This window comes from Pocillopora damicornis, chromosome 14, assembly GCF_964200805.1.
Source record: "Pocillopora damicornis chromosome 14, jaPocDami1.2, whole genome shotgun sequence".
NCBI lineage: Eukaryota > Metazoa > Cnidaria > Anthozoa > Scleractinia > Pocilloporidae > Pocillopora > Pocillopora damicornis.
This window is the reverse complement of record NC_142683.1, coordinates 15,804,768-15,827,351: the sequence shown is the minus strand read 5'-3', so window position 1 is coordinate 15,827,351 and position 22,584 is coordinate 15,804,768. Positions and strand designations below refer to the sequence as shown.

At 38.0% G+C, this 22,584-nt stretch overlaps 2 protein-coding genes across 4 annotated transcripts in view; one reads left to right on the top strand and one right to left on the bottom strand.

Moving 5' to 3' along the window:
* The window catches only part of LOC149034685 (uncharacterized), a 340,415-nt gene that overhangs the window by 202,866 nt on the left and 114,965 nt on the right, over positions 1–22,584 (bottom strand). The gene's annotated exons all lie outside the window — the stretch shown is intronic.
* Positions 5,548–22,584, top strand: part of LOC149034691 (hsp70/Hsp90 co-chaperone CNS1 homolog) — a 52,294-nt gene continuing 35,257 nt past the window's right edge. The window contains exons 1-2 of the mRNA XM_089194437.1: positions 5,548–5,765; positions 8,160–8,311. Of these exons, the coding sequence (XP_089050563.1) occupies positions 8,215–8,311 (97 nt within the window). The 5' untranslated portion in view covers positions 5,548–5,765; positions 8,160–8,214. The remainder of the gene's footprint in view (positions 5,766–8,159; positions 8,312–22,584) is intronic.

Here is a 22,584-nt window from a genome sequence, read left to right as displayed (position 1 = left end):
AAAGCTAATGTCAAGTTGAGACTTTGCATTAATTTTTTTTTGATGAAATGAAACACAACAAATCAGAGATACCACGTACTTAAAACACTAACAGTTTAAACATTTTCTTCCACATGACGCTCTTAACGGGCTCAACGAGCTGCCAAAATTCTCTTCAAATCCGTTTTCGTTCGTGTGATAGCTTGACTTCTATTTCGATTTGACAGTTCAGTTCGACAGTTTGACTGTTAAACCTTAAATGAAGATTTGTAGACACCAGCTGAATAGATTTATGAATTTGCTTAACGGCGAATGAATGCATTGAAATCAAAATTGATTTTCTTTAAGCTCAGCTCACTGAACTACAAGTCTGCTGTCAGATGATTAACGTGGACGCTATTTCAGTCCCTTAAATTTCTCATTTCTCAATGCGTCAGCAATTGAAATTATATTCATGAAACAGGAACGTGTTCTGTGACAAAAATCTTGGCAATAACTGGTGTCAGCCGCAAAGGTACAACGGACGACTACTGGTCATTCTGATTTTTCGGTCATTGCTAACGTAGTACTTGTGGTCATAAGCATCATCCTGAGCAGACCCTTGCAAAAGTTTCACCAAAACTGCAGAGACCTGAAGATTTTCGCTTAAACAAACAACACTGGGGTAATATCAAGGTAAGAAAAAAATTTTTTTTTTTATTTTAATGAAGCCTTTTGAATTTTCTGAAACACACTTGCAAGTGCAATGACAGCTGAATCTTCCCAATAAAGACGAAATAACCTTGGCTTTGCTCTCTAAAATAATGACTAAATATTTAGAAAGCAATCATATGATTTGAGTGATCAGTTCTGTAATGTTTACCCTGAAACGGCATTTAAAAAATTGAAAACCATGACTAGCTTCCGCACAGATCTCATGTTGTGCTTCTTGTGTTGTTTCGCTGCTCGTCTGTCTTCGTCCTTTAAAATGATAAGTTTGTTTGAGACATTAAGAATAGTTTTTTTTTTACTAAAACAACTGGCCAGCTATGACTGCCATATTTACCGGACCAGGTAGGAATTCGCATTAGCTGATCTTTTTTATTTTTTTCTAAGTTTAACACAGAGAACTCTTACACAATAAACTTTCAACACCTTTGCTTTCTCAAAGTTCAGAGTCCTCTTAGTTCATAGCTTTTTCATCCAGTACGATGGTGTTGTAGTCTTCACGGCTTACTGTTATGAAAAATTCCTAAACTACACAGCATTGAACTATTGTTGTTTAGTGCTTCTTAATAATTGTGTGCTGAATATAATACGCGCCTATCAAAAAAACATTTCCATTTACTATGAAGCGAAACTAACGACGTACATCTAAAAAGTTCTGCTTTGATTCTTTTTTATCCCTTAGTATTGATCAAAGGGAAAACAGTTTTTAAGGAGAGTTCGGTGTATTGTATTTCAACAACGAAGTGATTGAACGAATAATTATAGAAGATTTTATAATGACCACCCGTGTGGACATAGACGAGCATGCATCACTCCTGCACCGATAGATCCATCAAACTGACCACACGGAGAGAAAAAAGTCTTCCTTTTTCTTTTTTATAATTCCTGCTTCTTGTTATTACGCCTTACCCCTTATGTAGATAAGTTTTTGAACGAAATATTTTTAAAATTATCTTAGTTAAAGGTACTAAATTCGTAAAATTTATCAACTTGTTTTAATTGTCAATGTTGGAACAGTGCGGCACATCAAAGAAGCAGTGTGTATTTTGAATCACAAAGCCATAATTTCGTCATACTATACACTTCCGGTTTTCCGTGTCATGTACTTCAAGCTTGCAAAGAATCTTTGGCTTGGGTTTTTTCCCTGACAAAATAACTCTAAAAATTAGGCAACAACGCTGTCGGCAAGTTTACAGTTCAGATCATTTTCTCGGCGAGACTTGCGTTCGATAATGGTTCTGTTTAGTTCATTTGGACGTTATTAATCTTACTGAGTTCCTTTGAAACATTCCCATAACGGACTGAGGTGGCAAGGTCGTAAGAAGGTTGCTGACATCGCTTCCGTTTCCCCAACAGAGTGAGAGGTGTCACAGGTTTGTGTGACTTTTTTGTATACTGACTAAATATTCTTATTTTGAGCTTCTTAGTTGTTGTTTCACTTATGCTAATTCTCTTTGATTTCTGGCCATGAAGGCGCTGAATTACAACTGCCGAGGATTTCTAACTCTTATCTGAATCTGGCGCTAGTGTGAACTGGCGCCTCGAGTTACTTGTAATCTGGGCTTAAAACTTACACTCACAGTTGACGCAGGAATAATAAACCGGTATCTATCAAGGAAAACAACAAATTATTCAAAAGTGTTTCAAGGAAAGTTCCAGGGATATCTTTAATTTTGTGTTAAGTGATGAGCGAAGCACTTTCACTCTATTTACGAAATTGAAAGTGCTTCGATCAGCGCCGGTCAGCAAATTAACTATAAATTTTTTTTTTCGTTATTTTTATTTTAGGCCCCTTTTAAGATAAAGGCGTGATCTGAAAGATGGTCACGTAGGTAGAACTTGCAATTGTGATCACAGTCTGGAAAATTTGCGGGCATGATCACGGTAAGTCTCCTTCGCAGCCGTGCTGAGACTCGTCACGCAACGTGAAAGTAAGCAGCCGTTCGTCGGGAGGAGCGTTGCATGACGAGTGCAAGAGACTAGATAACGCTATTATCTCTGCGAGTCGTGACCTTTGTTTTCCCAAAGCGATTGCCACGTACGAAAATTTGAATGGTTTAAATCTAATCTAAAAATTTCTTTGCTAATGAAGATCTAGTCTACATTTCCATCAGTCTGTTCTAAACGGCGCAAGATTAGCTTTCAAACGCAGTGAAATAATTGTCGCTTGGCTGCAACGCCAAAATCAACGCGCCGCTGGTTGTATTTTAGTGAAATATTGAAAATAATAGTGGCTATGTTAGTGCGTGACAATCTGTTGCTACGTTAAGCGAGAAACAATAAACTCCCATAAAGAGACGTGTGAAAAATAAAAGTAAATATGAGTTGAAAAGAGTTTCGTAAAATAAATACTTGCGTAAGAAGTTTTTTTTTTTGAAGAGTGCGTGATTCGATATCGAGACAGCGTGAGAACTCGTAAGAATAGTGGTGCTTCGTCACGCATCGAGCGTGAGACTCACGCTAAAATTGTTATTTTTCATGCATTTAAGGTTTCTGATTTGAGCTGTTGATTTTGAGGTAGAAACTGCTTTTTAGTGAAGTGCATAGAAAATTATCTCTCTAGATGAAATTTGGTACGCACATATTTTGAGTTAGAGCTTCCAGAAACTTCTTGGATGTAATTTGAAGTTAACTTGGGGCGGAAAATGATATGGATATCACGCAGTCACTGAATTGTGGACGTTGAAACAGCTGAGAAAGAAATTGCTCAGGATGATGATGAAAACTACTTACAAGGTGAGGTTTACTTTAAGCTTCAGTTACTTTACTGCAAGAACATGCACCGTGTATTCCCGCAATATAGATCGTAGCTGAGGCAAAACAGCATGTATGACCACCCCGTGGGGTGTGCTTCCTAGTTATAGGCTGATGGGGATGTGCCGCTGGATAGAGTGGCATTTTCACGACCAAATTGACTATGGACTGTAGCATTCTAAACAGAGTTAATTACAATAATGAGGTCGCACATTTTCGAAATTTTGGGGGTAAGAAAATTCTAAGAAAATAGGGATTAAATGAGGGAAAGTTCGCAGTTAGAAGGTCGTTACCAGCGCGTATTACCAAAAGTGACTAAGTTGGGATCGATAATTAGCCACACAATAGAGTATAATGGGATTGGGGTTCTGAAAGGCCAGCGGCACATACCCCACAAAAGTTGACTCAACCAACCCTTCAATTTATCTTAAATATTTTCTTCTACAGGTGATTTTGACGTTACCATCATGACAGCTTGCCCTGAAATAGCCACAGATATGGAAATCAGCCAAAATAATACTAATCTGGCCAAGACAACGAAATCTTTGTTATCCAGTGGTCTTCAGTTTGTTGTTGCTATGGTAACTGGTTAGTGCAATTCCGAACATGATTCGTGACGTTGCTTGTTTCAGGGCCCAATCCACCGCATATCAATGCAAAAAAAATGCCGCTGTCCCTTTTTCAGAACAGCTAACAATAGTGTGGCTGGCTTCGCTGAGTATTTTCACCGCTGGCTAAGTTGCTGCTTTTCGGAATGTTCCACAGTTCCCCGGTTACAAGGCAATTCTATATCAGCTCATGTTTGTTCCTTCATTCTCGACTCTGGTTCTTCTTCTCACCCTCGCCTTGTGTTGATACATCAACCTATTCATTTCTATTAAGTCTTCTTCATTTTGGGTCATAATTTTTTTTCTCGATAGTAAGTTATATTCTTAAAAGTTTAGCTGTAGGATTTCTAAATTACATCTATGGGCGGCCGTCACCGCAAAAAATACAAAAATATAATTGGTAGGTAATCAGTAACAGATATGGTCTAATTGTCTTTTTGAGAACACTTGATCATATCTTAAGAGATTTATTTAAAATACAAATGGACAAGTCGCCTTTGGTGAAATGAAATATTCAAACAAAAAATGTTCATATAATTCAGAAGCTGTGTAGCCAACCTTGTTGAACTGATTCAAGAAAAACACGAGTGGCCAAGTGTTAACTGAAATGGTTTAGTGTTAAGTGAGAACTGCTGTACTTTAAATGGAGAATTGTTACCTTGGTCATGGTAAGAATTCCCCATTTTTCTACCTCAATATAAAGTAAGAATCTGAAACAAAAGGAATAACAAAAATACACTCAGATAAAATGCATCATTTTACACGACAGCACATTTACCGTCTAGACAGTAAGAACCATAGCTGGGAAACGTGGTAAAGCGATTCATTGTTTTAAGACGGCCAAACTACAACTAAAGGGCGCCTAAAAACTATATAGTTTTTATAGTTTTGAGGCACACTTTAGATTCTTATGCTATTCAATTTCAAGCTTGACTTGTCCATTTCCCTTTAATATTTTTGGTGGCTACGTCGTAAACCAACTGCTGTAACACTAAACCATTCCGGTTGTACTAAACCATTTTTCGTCACGCTAAACCATTTGGGGTCACGTTAAAAACCATTTCACTTTACGGAGAGTAGATTGATGCGATGCTAAACCATTGCGGCTTACGATTAACCACTTGCCGATGACTTAAACCATTTCACACTTCTCTGAACCGTTTGTGTCAAGTTACTGAACCAAAGTACAGTTAGCTGTACCGTTTGTCATTTCGACACTGAACCATTTCAGTAAATACTTGGCCACTGATGTTTTTATTGAATCAGTTCAACTAGGGTGGCTACATAGCTCCTGAATTGTATAAAACATTTTTTGTTTGAATATTTCATTTCACCAAAAGCGACTTGTCCATTTGTATTTTAAATAAATCTCTTAGGATAAGATAAATCGTTCTCCAAAAGATAATTAGACCCCTCGGCTATTACAAACCAATTCTATTTTTGTATTCTTGGCGGTGACAGCCGCCCTTAAGTGGGCTCCTGTTTCAATTTGAGTTGAAGAATTTCCGGCTTCTAGCTTGCACAGACTTATGGGCCAAGGAACTCCTTGTTTCATTCTCACAACGCGCCGTTGCGATTCTCCGTTCCATGACATAGCTTTCGTGTCTTTCTTAGTTCTTTCTCAGTCTTAGTGACTTTCTTTGAAACATTTTCATGACGGATTGAGGAAGCAAGGTCGGAAAACAGTCAAATGTGCCTTCTATTTCCGCGACAGAGGTAAGAACGCATGGTTGTATCAGATTTTTTTTTTAATTGAAGGCAAATACTTTTGTTTCGAATTCTTTTCGTTAAAATTTCCTCCTTCAAATGTTTCTCATCTGTCCGAACTTTCTCTCATTTCCGACAATGAAAGACGTTCCTGCAGTTAGGTGACGAGGATTGCTAACTTTTACTTTATTCTAGCGTGTATTAATTGTATTGCCGCTTCGTGTTATTTATAATCTTATTAATCTGAGCTTGTTTGAACAAGTTACAGCTATCGAATTCACAAAAATTCGCAGGCAATACCTGGCGTTTACCTTGGACAAAATAAGTAACTCGGGAGAGTTAAAGGAATATGCAAATGATATCGATTTGATTCAGTGCAAGCGCTGTTGATCGAAACACTTTCAGTTTCGTTTGCGTGTCATGTGAGGCAATTGCACACAATCGTGTTTGGCTTTCTTGTCGGGCTCGTGTTTGTATTAACTTAATTTGCTCCCGTATATATGATGCATTTGATCAAAAAGCGATAAACATTTTCAGCGTATTTCATGTGCTTATGTTTATCATTTTATAATTTGAAAGTAATTTTTTCTTTTCGATAGACTGCTTAGATTGTCCTTCCAAACTGTAATGTTATACTGATTTCCTTGTTAAATATTAAGACTAGTTGGTTTTTCTTCAAAAGTCAGCTAGTGATTTACTGCAAGCTTCCTTTCAATTAACTGCATTCGAGTTTTATGAATCCATCTCATCAACTGGTAATGATTGATTGGTATCTGAGAAAAGTTTTACCTTTTGTCATCTGCTAATTAATATATGATCAATCAATAATCACATCAACTGAATGTTTCCGATCAATTTTTTTTAATCAAAACTGGTTTAGTTCTGCATGAGGCTGCATGCATCCAAGTGTGTGTTTGGTGATAATTTATGTTATTACATGGCAAGATAGTCATGGGGTAAATATAAAGTTCTGATTGGTTCTTACTTGGTCAGGATTTTTCCACAAAGACCATCATCACACCTTACAGACAATCATAAAACATGTTAATTTAAAGTAAACTAGTTTAGTCCAAGTGACACTGGTGCATTACAATTACCTTGCTTTCTTAAGGGGTACTAGGGAATATTGGCACCATTTCATTGCTATAGTGGTACAACCTTGGGCCAATATTCCTCTGTAAAGCCCTGGCAATCGGTTGAATTTACACTTACAGGCTATTTTGAATTCCAGCACAATTGACTTCCTTGTTACTCTAAGTTTATTGAAAGTTTTTGTACTTGAAGACAGCCAGCAAGGATTATTTGTTATTTAAAAAACAACCACTCTTGATTACTAGGAGAATTAAAGTTAGCATCAAAACAATGTAAATATAGAATAATTGCAAAAAAAATTAGTTAAATATACATATACTGGTAAGCATACATCAGCATGCATAAATTTATATATTTCACTGTTTTTCCAGCAATAAGTGTAACAGTTGAACCAACAATCACCTTTACACATATGGGTGTCAGCTCAGCTGTAGGAAACTGAATTAAAGAAATATATCTTTTATAAGTTTTGACCAGTAATCCCTATTTAAAAATCAGATAAGAAAATTTTTCTTTGGTGTTATAATTAATTTGTTCCTTATGAGAAAGGATTCAGCATAAACTCTCCCCCCTCTTGAGGAGACATGGTGTTCTTATGATTAGTGAGGTGGACTTAGGGTCGGGAGGTCTGCATTTGTAACCTGACCTGTGCTGGACTCAGGATTAAGAGGTCTGGGTTCCAGTCAATGTGTTGTGTTCTTGTGCAAAACACTTTACTCTTACAGTGTCTGTCTCCACCCAGGAGTATAAATGGGTAGCAAAAATTAGTTAGGGAAACCTGATAAAATGCAAGGGGGGTGAAAGGGGGGGGGGATGATGGTGGAATGGACTTGCATCCTGTCCAGGGTTGGGTAGTAATACTCCCAGTTGCTTCATGTAAGGAAACCAGGTTTAAGTAAAGCTCAGGCCCTGGATGGGCCACATTTCAAATCCAGATGTGACCTAACTACCTACCACCTCTTAGTTTAAATGATTTAAATTGCTACTGTTACAAATTATATAAACTAGAAACACACAGATGTTGATTTTTGCCCAATTTATTTCAGTCAATTGTATAGGAATGTCTTTGGTAAATCTTGAAATTTATTGTAATGAGAAGTGAATTACTGTTTATTTAAATATTAATGCTTGTTATCTTCAGTATATGTATCTTTTGTTCTTTTACTGCTTTAAATATGCTACTAATATTAATTACTTGTGATTTTGTGTCTATGTATCCCTCCCATTCTCTGGAGGGAAAAAATATTTTAGTTTACAATTGGGTAATATGTTGAGCTCATTTTTTACCATTTGCAACCATCTTTTTTTCAGGCCAGGATGACTTAAAACAGCAACTTTTTGAAAGAAGCATCCCCTTACAGTTGCTATGGCTAAAGAAAGAAGTCCAATTAAGGTTCCATCTGAAAATGAAGACTTACCTGACAAAGAAAATGCTCCAGATTTTGATAAGGACACTTTACGAGGTGAGCTAGGTTCAACTTTGGCTTCAGTCACTGTTAAAACATTTTCTATTCCACCAGTTTCAAGAATGTAAGCAGATGTGGAGATTGATATCAGTACACTGCATTACTACTTTAAAGGATGTCTCGCCAGTAATGACTCTCTTCTATGATTATAATATGTTGTTCATTGACTGAGAGGATCTATGACATAAAGTTCAAATCAAGTACGCAAAGTTATAATAAGTAAAGACTTTATTTGATCATCATATAACATCCATTTTGTAAGTTTGCATCATAAGTACCACCATCATCATCATCATCTTTCCATTATATTATGCAACAATCCATTGAAAGTTTGAACCAATTTCCAGTAGAGTGCAAGTGTTATATCATTGAATATGGAGGTGTTTAACCCTTGACACCCTAACATCAGTATCCATATTCTCCATACTATTCTTTGTATGTTTCTTGTGGTACTGAAAAAGAGAATTCATTTGAAGATCAATGCTTCTTAGGTTGGTGATCATTTCCTTTATTCTCATGAGCTTAGTGAATGATTCAGCAGTATTACTGTAAGGAGAAGTGAGATGCTGGTCACTCTTAGGGTTTAAAGAGTTAAGGTAGATAGTGAACTTTCACTAACAAATGGCTCAGAAGAAAAAAGTCTACAAGGTCTAGGCTTTAAAGCTTGGTCAATTAGTTGAAAGTCAGGTTGCTTATTATTTTGCTTTTTGCCTAAAAATTGTGTGGGGCATTTAAACACATTATTAATTTTGCCTGTGGAATAGGAACTTTAGGAAACCGATCTCCAAAAGTTTAAATGCCTAAGAGTTTGCTTCTAATTGAGTGATGCTTAATTCTCATCATTGTTATTACCACTGTTGTCACCCACATTATTAACATCATTATAAATATTAATCTCATCTTCTTTATTATTATTCTTATGATTTATATAATAACAGTGTTAGATTTTAAATCTCCAGATCTTGGTAGCTCTGCTTATGCACTAATTAACTACAACCACAGGTAATTATTAACTACAACCACAGACTTTGACACAAATTATTTTTTATTTTTTCTTTGCAGCCACAGCCGATGTTTATAGGAATGAGGGTAATGAGGCCTTCAAGAAAGGAGATTTCATCAATGCTATTCAATTTTACACCAAAGGAATTAAAATGAACTGCAATGAGAAAGAACTGAAGGCAAAACTGCACAACAACAGGCCTATTGCACATTCTAAACTTGGTAAGATGATGAGAGCTTTATTATGCATTTTTTTTTTCTATTTTGAAGCTATTGAGTTGTCAGTGGTAGTTTTCTGAAAACGGTGATAATTTTTAATGCATGCCTGGAAAAATTTACATCTTATCTTGGCCTCTCAAATATACAAAGAAGTGGTTGGTAATGGTAGTTGGTTTGCAACATGTATGGCTAATCAGAGATATTTATTTCAATAACAGGAAATCACCAGGATTCACTAAGGGATGCAGAAGCAGCCATTGAGTTAAATCCAACTTTCCTTAAGGCAATTGTGAGAGGTTAGATATGTTAGCTGTGCTATAATAATAATAATAATAAAAAAAGAACTCAACACTCTAAGGTTAAATGAGGTTAAATGGAGTTCAATCTTGTCTCAATTGACTTTAATTAAGAGGTAGAGACCACCCTGATGTACATTTGAATCCAGCTCTTGACTGCTACGCCATTACTTCCATTAATCATGATGAGAAGATTATTTTGAACGGGATGAAGAACTCAATGCGGAATGCAAAGCAAAATTTCAGCATGAATATTTTAGTTCCTTAAGTTCAATGAGTCACAGGTGTCAGATATGTTAAGAGCGTGTCCACGTGAGCACCGGGCAGTCGTGCTACATGCCATCTCACCGATTTCAATGAAACTTTACAAGTTTAAAGGGTCTACCCCAAAACTCAAAAAGACAACTGGTTTTTTTTTGTTTTTTTTCCGGAGGGAGATAGACCACCTCCCCCCCCGGTTTTTGTTCGTTTTCACCAAGGAAATCGCTTCAAATAGGTAAAATGTATGAAGCTCTCATTGCGATGGTATTTAACCGATTACTCTGGGGGTTTGCGCTCATATTTTTACATCCTCAGTTAATAGGCGCCGCGAGTATCAGTCAGTTTGATCTACGGCTTGTCAATCAACAGAGGCAAATATACGACTGTGGTTTTAGACTTTTCGATTCATCCAACTATTTGACAACTTTGAGGTCAAATATCTCCCGTTGCCAGAAAGCTACAACACTAGTCTTAATTACCCTTTATAACCCATCATTTCATCTCTGAAAATCATCAAAAAAAATCTTTGGGCACTACCGTATTGTCTTGGATGTCTTTTAAAATCTGCGACTGTGACAAGTTTCTCTCAACTACACCTGTCACGCAATTCTTGCTCTAGGCGGTCACTTGACAAAATAAACCTATACTTTTTAGCTCTTTATACAAGATGATTGATCAAGAAAGGTGAAAAATGTGAAAAACTTTCGAGATTTATTGTAGGAATGGAACACTTCACGTTCAGAGAGATGCATGTAAACGAAAAATCAATGGGAAAATCGTAGCGTTTCTTTCTTCAGTCGTTTATTACTTTGAAGATTTGCTAAAATCAGCAGATATGGCTTTTGTACGGCACAAAACATTCATTAGTCTATAATATGATTGTTAATCATCATCAATGCTCATTTTAGGAGACTTTAAAGTCACATGCTGCGTGTTGGTTGATATTACCAATTGTTCCAGTGTGCTACAACTTCGGCTTTTACAGACGAGAAATTCTGCGCTCTCGCTGGAGAGCAAATATCAATAGTTCTATCGGACTAAAAACTGTGCTTCTATCCCGAAAATAAAATTAAAATAGTGTTGACGTTGTCACTTACCGCCATCGAACATTTACATGCAGAACTCCGCTAAGCTAACATCTGTTGTGTGACCCGAAGACTCTCTGCAGGAATTATTCAAGCGCGTTGTTCGTGCTATCTGCTAGATAACAATTTCAAAATAATCTGCAGCTCACTATGATTACTTACCTGCTTCGATCGTAAAATATCTGCATATTTTTTTCAAGCATTCTACTACTACATATAAATCTACATCTTTCTAGATCGAGTGTCGCCGGCGTTTAATTGCGTGACTTGTAAAATTTTCAAATAAGAATGAGCCAGCTGTAATTTGACGAGTAGCCTTCCTGCAAATTTCCCTTGATGAAATCCCAAGACATAGTCAGTTGTTTTCGTGAGCAAAGACAATAAATATGAAAGAAAAGTGAGATGCAAATGTCTTTTTTTTAGCTTAATAGCAGCTGTACCCTCTCCTGCAGTCTTTGTCTAAATTTTGCAAGGTCCCTCCTTATCTTCTGCCTTTTTCGGTCACTTTCGAATTCTGAAGCTAAATCATTGGCAGCGGCCTCTCCGTCCTCATTCATATTTACAGAGGGGGACCTCATCAACTTTTGCTTGTTACGGCAGATAACCGACTAAAATATCGAGCAATTTCCTGCTGTATTAACCGGTCAGTCTTAGACAACATTTCTGGCTGGTGTCGTCTCTCAAACTCGATATTTGGGAAATCACATCAGAGGCGGTTGCCTTTTTGTGTTTTCCAAAGAGCTCATCCAAAGTCCTCTTGGCTAGTTAGGGATTGTTCGTCAGAATTTTTACCTGAGGTCCGACCTTGAACGTAGCCATCCCCTATAGAATGGCAAGCCGGTCTTAGTCCATTTCCTCTTGATCTTATCCTAGGCGGATTTTTTTTGTCGGCCTCACTGTGTTTGTCTTTGTCAGGGTACATTTGGATGGCAGCCAATGACTGAAACGTCTTGATACATCCTTCTTTTAGCAAGAATATCTCGCTTTCTTGTTCCGTCTATGACGGATTGGGTATAGTTCTCGCGATGACCCGCGTTCAGAAATCTGTGCACATTGCTGATAACCACCCGCTTCTACGATTAGTTTGCTGAAGGTTTCTAATGTGACGAGCCTAGTGAGACCCTGAGGTGCTTCAAACTGTGCCAGTTGGTCTGCGCTATAAACTTGTCGCAGTTCTAAAGTCAGAGGGAGGATCGTCCACCTCTATCTATGTGAGCGCCTCTACAGTACCTGCGTATCCCTAGCAATCATATAATATAAAGTTCATCTCAGTCACAAATCACCAGTTAGGAAAACTGATGTTCAGATAAGCGCCCTTCTTGCCCTTCTTCCTTATTCATTACCGACTCTAAGATAGCAGCTACAGTAAGCGTTCTATTTAGGTTTACAGTCACCTTGCCGCCACCAGGAAGACTCGCCACCAGCTTTGATTTCTTCTGCCATCTGCAGATTCATCTCTCTCTCACTTTATGTCTCCGATTTTTATGAGGAGGATACTGGCATTTACGAACCCGTAGGTCTAAATCTCACACCAAGTTGTGCACGATATTTGAGGTACATCGTGAAATCGCGGCCTTCGTAATCTCCAAATAAGCCAATACGCGCTAGAATAAGCTCCATCTCGGACGAAACGCATGTTTGGGATACATCGACGTCTCTCAAATGTTTTTTTTAGCTGTATACCCACGAATTTAGAGGTGTGAGCTGTTTCCGTCCCTGGCCAGCGCGAGAAAAATAACATTTGGTTCTACAGTTAGTTGCAAATAAACAAGACAACTGCACCATCTTGACTTTATCAATTCGAGTGTTAGATTGAATTGAGGGCTTTTTAGACACTCGATTTCTTATATGACATCACTATGAAGACGTAATACAACTGATACACCTACACTACATAGCATTAACAATGTCTGTTGCGCTGTTACGAGAAGGAGGAAAATATTACCGGAAGTGTATCTTTGATCGGCTGTCACAAAAAATGACCCCCACTTAAATTTACTGGGAAAAATGAACTTACCAACTCCTTGTTGAAAAAATTGGAATTAATTTGACCGATACGCCGGTTGTTTCAATTTTTCTTTTTCCTCGGGCTGCTATGAAACAGTTCATAAATTGACTAATGAATAAAGTGTTTTGAAATACCGTTCGGGATTTGCCTTTTTTTTCTGCGTGCAAATCAATGGTAGACAAAGTTTTTAAACCTTTTGACTAGAATTTCATGGAGTTCACCTCGATAATTTTCGTCGGCTAGAGTCAAGACGCGCCAAGCTAAGCGACATCGCCCTCCAGCGAAATAATTTTCCAAAGAATAAACGTGGCGAGCGTGAGGAAACGCACATTTTTCTCATCATTGTGATCAAAGCCCAATGATGTACCTAAGTTGGTACTTACGGTATCAAACTATTGATTATGACAGGGTGAGCTCAGTTTTTCTGTCGAGGTCAACGTGACTTCACATTAAAAGCATTTTTGACGGAACAAACTAGGGAGCATCACTGTACGAACTAAGAAAGTAAAAACTTGTATTTATCTCCCACGTGTTTCGTCTGACAATAGTAGACTTCATCAAGGATTTTTTCAAGTAGGGTAAATAAGCTTGTTCATATACAAATAGTAAATAAGTTGTCTCTTTGCTATTGAAGCCAGTCGATAGAATTGACCAGGTGCGCCTACGGTGTTATACATGCGTGACATTTTCCGGACGTTACATGTACGAGTAGGTGATCTGTTTGAGGGTCACAGGTTTAGTGTAAATAGTTCACTCCTCAACATCACCCAATGTCTCTAGTTTACAGAGGTCTTAGAACATTTCATTATATGGAGTTGCCTTCTACGGGTAGAAGGCTACAAGGGAATTTCTCAGGCGTAATTGCCTTTGATTTCTCAATTGATGTTGTCGCAAACACAGTTTTTGGGAGTCACGAGACAAAAAAACTTATCAGGACCTACTTTCATTTGCTAATGGAAGTAAATAGCAAATAAAAACACATTTTCTAAAAAGTCACAAAAGACGGGGGTTCTCCGAAACAAATAGTGATAGAAAAGGATTTCAGTTCTGGTCAATATTGACTTTTCATGGCCTACTTCCAAATCTGAGGGAACGCGCTGAGGGAATAAAAAAACATAAATGTGTGATAATGCAAGCAAGAGAATGAAAATCCAAATGAAGGAAAAGGAGAAAACATAGGAACTCGTGTTGCAGCGTGCAGATATCTTTTGAGCCAGACCTACACACCTAAGCCCGACACCAGAGAAACTCGAAAGAGTCCTGTATATGAACTAGCTCGCACGTGCACGCAGGAAAGGCCATGTCAATCAGCGAAAATAATAGCAAATGCAAATGATATTTGAAGTCAAAAAACAGGAAAATAAGATAACAGAAGGATTAAGAACTTTCTAGAAGTGTCTTCTTGAAAAAAAAAGATGAACAATTTTTACTTCTCATGAAAGGTCACGCAGTAACCTTACAAATACTACAACTACAATACTATACGTGGAACTTCTTGATGGTGGAAAGTGGAAAAAACATTTTCCAGTCTTATTTTCTGAAAACATGACGTAGTTAATGAATTTATGGGGCTACTGGTACTGGCTCCTACCAAATAAGGGGGGCAGAGTTTCCCGTCATTCGCGGTATGGAAAAGCCGAAGTTGTTACACTCGGGAACTTGTACGTCAACAAGAAGGCGACATGTGACTTTAAAATCTCCTTTCCTGTTACAGTTTCCTTATTGTAAACTGTGCGATGATAATGATAGACGATCAAAGTATAGGCTAATGAATGTTTTGTTCTGTACAAGAGCCCTATGTCCTGATTTTAGCAAATCTTCAAAGTAATAAACGACTGAAGAAAGAAACGCTACGATTTTGCCATTGATTTTTCGTCAACATGCATCTCTCTAAACGTGAAATTTTCCATTCCTACAAAAAATCCCGAAAGTTTTCCCATTTTTTACCTTTCTTGATCAATCATCTTGTATAAAGAGCTAAAAAATGTAGGTTTATTTTGTCAAGTGACCGCCTAGAGCAAGAATTGCGTGATAGGTGTAGTTGAGAGAAACTTGTCACAGTCGCAGATTTTAAAAGACATCCAAGACAATACGGTAGTGCCCAAAGATTTTTTTTGATGATTTTCAGAGATGAAATGATGGGTTATAAAGGGTAATTAAGACTAGTGTTGTAGCTTTCTGGCAACGGGAGATATTTGACCTCAAAGTTGTCAAATAGTTGGATGAATCGAAAAGTCTAAAAACACAGTCGTATATTTGCCTCTGTTGATTGACAAGCCGTAGATCAAACTGACTGATATTCGCTTAACTGAGGATATAAAAACATGTGTGCAAACCCTCAGAGTAATCGGTTAAATACCTTCGCAGTGAAAGCTTCATATATTTTACCTATTTGAAGCGATTTCCTTGGTGAAAACGAAGAAAAACCGGCGGGGGGGGGGGGGGGTGGTCTATCTCCCTCCGGAAAAACTAAAACAGAAACCAGTCTTTTTTTTTTTTAGTTTTGGGGTAGACCCTTTAAATTGGCAAAGTTTCACTGAAATCGGTGGGATGGCACGTAGCAAGACTGCTGGTGTTCTCGTGGACACGCTCTTAAGTCACTATCTGCCTGTTTTAAAAAGAAGCATCAGGACTTAACTAACTCTTAGTATTTTAGTGGGAGTTGTTGATCCCAATTTAAATGTTCGTGGAAGTTTTAGTTGTCTTTAAAGCTAAATAAATCTAACTGAAACCTAATAGGGCCTGTTTATTCTTTTCCGTTTAGTTTTTTTGTTTTGTTTTGTTTTGTCTTTTTTCTTCTGGTCTGTAATGATTTCAATGGTTTCAGGTTCTTCTCTCAGAATTGAGCTTCAGTAATAGTATGCTTCTTTGTGTTGTTGCCTACAGGAGCCACTGCTTGTGTTGAATTGAAGAGATTTGAAGAAGCAATCAGTTGGTGTGATAAGGGACTAGCTGTATCCTTTGAAGGAATCTTTTATTTTTAACCGCAGGTATAATGGCGATAATTTGATGTTTCAAGGGAGAAAAAAAACAAAGAAGGGTATTAATTATGATGGGAACTTGTCAGCTCACATACTTTAAGTGTGTGTTATTAAGAAACGTAGGAAAAGTTATTACCTCATGACTTATTAAAGATATTACTCCTTTTAGCCAATTTGACTTAGTGATACTATCCATGCCAATAACTGGTACATTAGTTTAGATAACCCTTTAATTCACAGACCAAGTTTGTAATTATCCTTACTGTTAACCGTACGATTTTTGTAATGTTAGTTCAAAGAATTCAGCATTGGATCAACTAATTATCTTTAGATAAAATTTTTGGACTCTCAACACTCATCTGATTGATATTGTATTGCAATTGTAAGGAAAAGTTCTCTCTTGGTCACTCATGGGAGTTAAAGGGTTAAAAGACTAATATTCATCCAGTTTATACATGGTACGTGGGTAGATGATCTCTCTAAAACAAGCCAGAACAAAAAGCTCGGTAATGTTTAGATATCTTATGCAGATTTTCTTGCCTTCGACCTTTTTCCACTACTTAGAGACTCGGAAACTTTCGTCCTGCTCTCCTATGGACAAATAAAAATTTTAAAGACACGTATTGGTGTTGTAGACTCATTTCTTCCACTGCTGTAAAACATTTGTCTGATGTTAAAGCTATATTAATTTAAAAATTGAGCAAGTGCTGCTCAGTTTTTGGGAACTAGGGATTAAATTTTGATATTTCGCGTTAAATTTTGAGGCTGCACACTGAAAAAAGATTTTTTTGAAATGTAAATTTACTTCATAACTGACTTTAAGACTGAATGTTGATAAAACATCTATCTTTCATGCAAGCCCTCCTAATGGGCCATTTTATAGTTGTGTACTTAGTTGCCAAGCCTTTGATATGGAGTAAATATGAAGATGACCTTGTTGTGATAGAGACCAGTGTCTAGAAACGATAATAACAAAGTAGTTTGCTTTAAATAGCAGCAATGTTTTTATCATAACAAGGTCGCCCTTAGCCACACTCCAGTTCAAAGGTTTGGGAAGCAAGCACGCAAATGTTAAAATGGACTATCATAAATCAATATGATCAGAAAAATAATATTTTTTGTGTTTTTTCCACATTTTTAACCCTTAACATAAAAAAGATTGACAAAAACAATAGGATCTTGTTGTCATTAAGACTTCAGTCTGTCAGTAAAGTGGGAGATAAGTCCATGGAGGAAAAAGATCAAATTAGTCATGACCATGGTAGTGCAAGTTCAGGTGATGTCAAGAAAGTCATAGATCTCTATAATCGGGGAGAAGAAGCCATAGAGTACCTCAACCTATATCTTAAAAAAGCTAAAGAAGTAGGAGACAAGCATGGGGAGGGTAAAGCTTATAGCAGTCTTGGCAATGCTTATTTCAGTCTGGGTGATTTCAAAAAAGCCATAGAGTACCACAACCTAGATCTTAAAATAGCTAAAGAAGTAGGAGACAAGCATGGGGAGGGTGGTGCTTATGGCAATCTTGGCAATGCTTATCACCGTCTGGGTGATTTCAAAAAAGCCATAGAGTACCACAACCTACATCTAAAAATAGCTAAAGAAGTAGGAGACAAGCATGGGGAGGGTAACGCTTATGGTAGTCTTGGCAATGCTTTTATTAGTCTGGGTGATTTCAAAAAAACCATAGAGTACCACAACCTACATCTTAAAATAGCTAAAGAAGTAGGAGACAAGCATGGGGAGGGTGGTGCTTATGGCAATCTTGGCATTGCTTATCGCCATCTGGGTGATTTCAAAAAAGCCATAGAGTACCACAACCTACATCTTAAAATAGCTAAAGAAGTAGGAGACAAGCATGGGGAGGGTGGTGCTTATGGCAATCTTGGCAATGTTTATATTAGTCTGGGTGATTTCAAAAAAGCCATAGAGTACCACAACCTAGACCTTAAAATAGCTAAAGAAGTAGGAGACAAGCATGGGGAGGGTAACGCTTATAGTAGTCTTGGCAATGCTTTTATTAGTCTGGGTGATTTCAAAAAAACCATAGAGTACCACAACCTACATCTTAAAATAGCTAAAGAAGTAGGAGACAAGCATGGGGAGGGTGGTGCTTATGGCAATCTTGGCATTGCTTATCGCCATCTGGGTGATTTCAAAAAAGCCATAGAGTACCACAACCTACATCTTAAAATAGCTAAAGAAGTAGGAGACAAGCATGGGGAGGGTGGTGCTTATGGCAATCTTGGCAATGTTTATATTAGTCTGGGTGATTTCAAAAAAGCCATAGAGTACCACAACCTAGACCTTAAAATAGCTAAAGAAGTAGGAGACAAGCATGGGGAGGGTAACGCTTATGGCAATCTTGGCCTTGATTATTGTAGTCTGGGTGATTTCAAAAAAGCCATAGAGTACCACAACCTACATATTAAAATAGCTAAAGAAGTAGGAGACAAGCATGGGGAGGGTACCGATTATGGAAATCTTGGCAATGCTTATCACCGTCTGGGTGATTTAAAAAAAGCCTTAGAGTACCACAACCTTCATCTTAAAAAAGCTAAAGAAGTAGGAGACAAGCATGGGGAGGGTGGTGCTTATGGCAATCTTGGCAATGCTTATTTTAGTCTGGGTGATTTCAAAAAAGCCATACAGTACCACAACCTACATCTTAAAATAGCTAAAGAAGTAGGAGACAAACATGGGGAGGGTAAAGCTTATGGCAATCTTGGCAATGCTTATGGCCGTCTGGGTGATTTCAAAAAAGCCATAGAGTACCACAACCTACATCTTAAAATAGCTAAAGAAGTAGGAGACAAGCATGGGGAAGGTAACACTTATGGCAATCTCGGCAATGCTTATGACAGTCTGTGTGATTTCAAAAAAGCCATAGAGTACCACAACCTACATCTTAAAATAGCTAAAGAAGTAGGAAACAAGCATGGGGAGGGTGGTGCTTATGGCAATCTTGGCAATGCTTATGTTAGTCTGGGTGATTTCCAAAAAGCCATAGAGTACCACAACCTACATCTTCAAATAGCTAAAGAAGTAGAAGATAAGCATGGGGAGGGTGGTGCTTATGGCAATCTTGGCACTGCTTATGGCCGTCTGGGTGATTTAAAAAAAGCCATGGAGTACCACAACCTACGTCTTAAAATAGCTAAAGAAGTAGGAGACAAGCATGGGGAGGGTAACGCTTATGGCAATCTTGGCAATGCTTATCGCCGTCTGGGTGATTTCAAAAAAGCCATAGAGTACCACAACGTACATCTTAAAATAGTTAAAGAAGTAGGAGACAAGCATTGGGAGGGTGGTGCTTATGGCAATATTGGCAATGCTTATGTTAGTCTGGGTGATTTCAAAAAAGCCATAGAGTACCACAACCTACATCTTAAAATAGCTAAAGAAGTAGGAGACAAGCATATGGAGGGTGGTGCTTATGGCGATCTTGGCATTGCTTATGTTAGTCTGGGTGATTTCAAAAAAGCCATAGAGTACCACAACCTACATCTTAAAATAGCTAAAGAAGTAGGAGACAAGCATGGGGAGGGTGGTGCTTATGGCAATCTTGGCAATGCTTATGGCGGTCTGGGTGATTTCAAAAAAGCCATAGAGTACCACAACCTACATCTTGAAATAGCTAAAGAAGTAGGAGACAAGCATGGGGAGGGTGGTGCTTATGGCAATCTTGGCAATGCTTATATTGGTGTGGGTGATTTAAAAAAGGCCATAGAGTACCAGAACCTAGCTCTCAAAATGGCTAAAGAAGTAGGAGACAAATGCTTGGAGGCAATGGCCTACTATTCAGTAGGATACGTTTTTGAGTTGCAAGGTGGACTGCCAAAAGCCGTTGAACATTACCAAGCTAGCATAAACTTATTCAATTCCTTGAGAGTACTACTAAGATCTCAAGATGAGTGGAAAGTTAATTTTCGAAATCAGCATCAAATGGCGTATACGGGTTTGTGGAGAGTTCTCGTAGAACAAGGTAATGTAGATGAAGCCTTATTTGTTGCTGAGAAAGGACGAGCTCAAGCTCTGACCGACCTCATGGAATCCAGTTTTTGTGGTGGAACAAGTCACCACAAGGGAGAAGATGAAGACTGCACAGTTTTAAAAAACGTTCCATCAAACACTGTCTTTCAGGCAGTGGACAAAGCCAACGTCACTCTTTGGGTTGTGTCCGAAGGAAAACAAGTTCAGTTAAGACAAAGTAAACTCAAAGGTTTTGTTTCAGAGAATAGTGGATCTAGTCAGTCCTTTGAGTCGTTCATGCTGGGTGTCTATACACAACTTGGTGTTCGTTCTAATGTGAGATGCGAGAATCGATCTTTAGATGCTTTGAGGGAGGGCCGTTCAAAAGTGGATGAGAAAACCAAAGAAGTCAACCCTCAACCTCACATCCAACAAGATGGATGCTTGAGCACTTTGTATGATATCGTTATGAAGCCGGTGGATGACTTGATTGAAGGGGATGAGCTACTCATTATTCCTGATGGACCCCTGTGGATCGCTCCTTACGCTGCATTGAAGGATGGTAATTCTAAATACCTGTGTGAATCGTTCACAATCCGAGTCGCTCCATCGTTAGCAAGTCTTAGACTCATTGCCAATTGCCCAGATGATTATCACAAAAGCAGTGGTGCGTTACTTGTAGGAGATCCGTGGGTATCCGAGGTTACTAACAGCGAGGGGGAGAAACCTCTCGAGCAGCTTCCGTGTGCTAAAGAAGAAGTAGAAATGATCGGAAAAATTCTGAATATCACGCCAATCACTGGCAGACAGGCCACGAAACGTGAGGTGTTGAAAAGACTCAGTTCCGCTTCCTTAGTTCACTTTGCGGCACACGGATGTCCGGAAACTGGCGAAATTGCTCTTTCACCTGACCTAGACCGAATATCTACTATGCCTACGGAGGAGGAGGATTACATTTTAACGATTCGAGATGTGTTGAATGTTCAACTTCGCGCCAAACTTGTTGTGCTCAGTTGCTGCCACAGTGGTCGGGGCGAGATCAAGGCTGAAGGTGTGGTTGGCATTGCGTGCGCTTTTATGGGGGCTGGTGCTCGGTCTGTTGTGGTATCTCTGTGGGCGATTGATGACGAGGCTACTCTCCAGTTCATGAAATGCTTTTATCAACACCTTGCAGAAGGTAAACCAACAAGCAAGTCACTGAACCTGGCCATGAAAAGCCTCAGAGAATCAGATGAGTTCCACGACATCAAATACTGGGCGCCCTTTATGCTGATTGGAGATGACCTCACGTTTGACCTGATGGCAAAGGAAAGAGAAAATTTGAATAGAAAATCAAATAAATGAGAAAATATTTTTTTTCATCTCAAAAGAATGAAGTAGGAACTTGGAAGGTTTAAATGTTTCTCTATTTTAAACCATTTTTGGCTATTTTCTTTACTTTTTATTTTTTTTTGTTAAATGGAACTTGAGATGTGCAACTTTACTGTGGTGAAGAAATAAACCAGTCTATTTCATTATATTTTGATCAGTGGAATTGTCATTCTTTGTTACCTTAACAAATTTAAATGCTTGCGAAGAGAACGAAATGCAACAAGGCCTCTGTTATGAACGAGGTTTCCATTTCCACCAACATGTCACTCAGCTCTGTTCCAGTATTACAATCAGTTGTATGGAAAATTATTTAAAGGTTATTTCTTTTACCCAACCAGGGACTTTTCCACCGGATTTTAATTACCTTTATGCTCTAAGCTTTTGATAAGCAAAGAAACAATTAGTCATTTGCAAAAGTTGGCGAATTTTTATTTCCAAAACTTTGATTGAATGTGTGTGTGAATTGAATATGTGAATTGATCTTAGACCGTTTTCTACATCATAAATTACTTTGTTACAATTTACCTTCATCTTTACAAAAAACTTGATTACCATTTTCAACTCAATCCATTTTATTGCAATCTAGTTCTGTCAGTGCCAAGATTGCCATTCTAAGCTTAATTTGAAGAAGTAAACATCAGAGATGATGTTAATAAATTTACTAACCATAATTATTTTAGAGACATTACACCTACTTTTAGGGGTGTAGCCAGCCTCTGCTCCCGTAGGCCCGGCCTACAATTGTTTTCTGCCCGCTTGACTTTTACTAAAAGATAATAAGACTCTTGCAAATGTTGAAACAAAAATTGAAATTTGTGAGGGAAGAGGCTTACATTTAGTCAAAAAGCTGGCTACAACCCTGTTTTCAATCAAACGAGTCTGGCCAATTTTTGTCCGTTTTACCAAACACTTCTCCCTTCGTTTTAAAGAACGACGACAGAGAGGCATAAAATTGTCCATGTAATCTAAACTAGGAAAGAGGGACACAGAGTTCACTATAATTAAAGTTTCCATAGGTGTGACTTTTATTGTATGTGACATGGAATTTGTTGTTTCTAGTACGACAATATTTACGCTC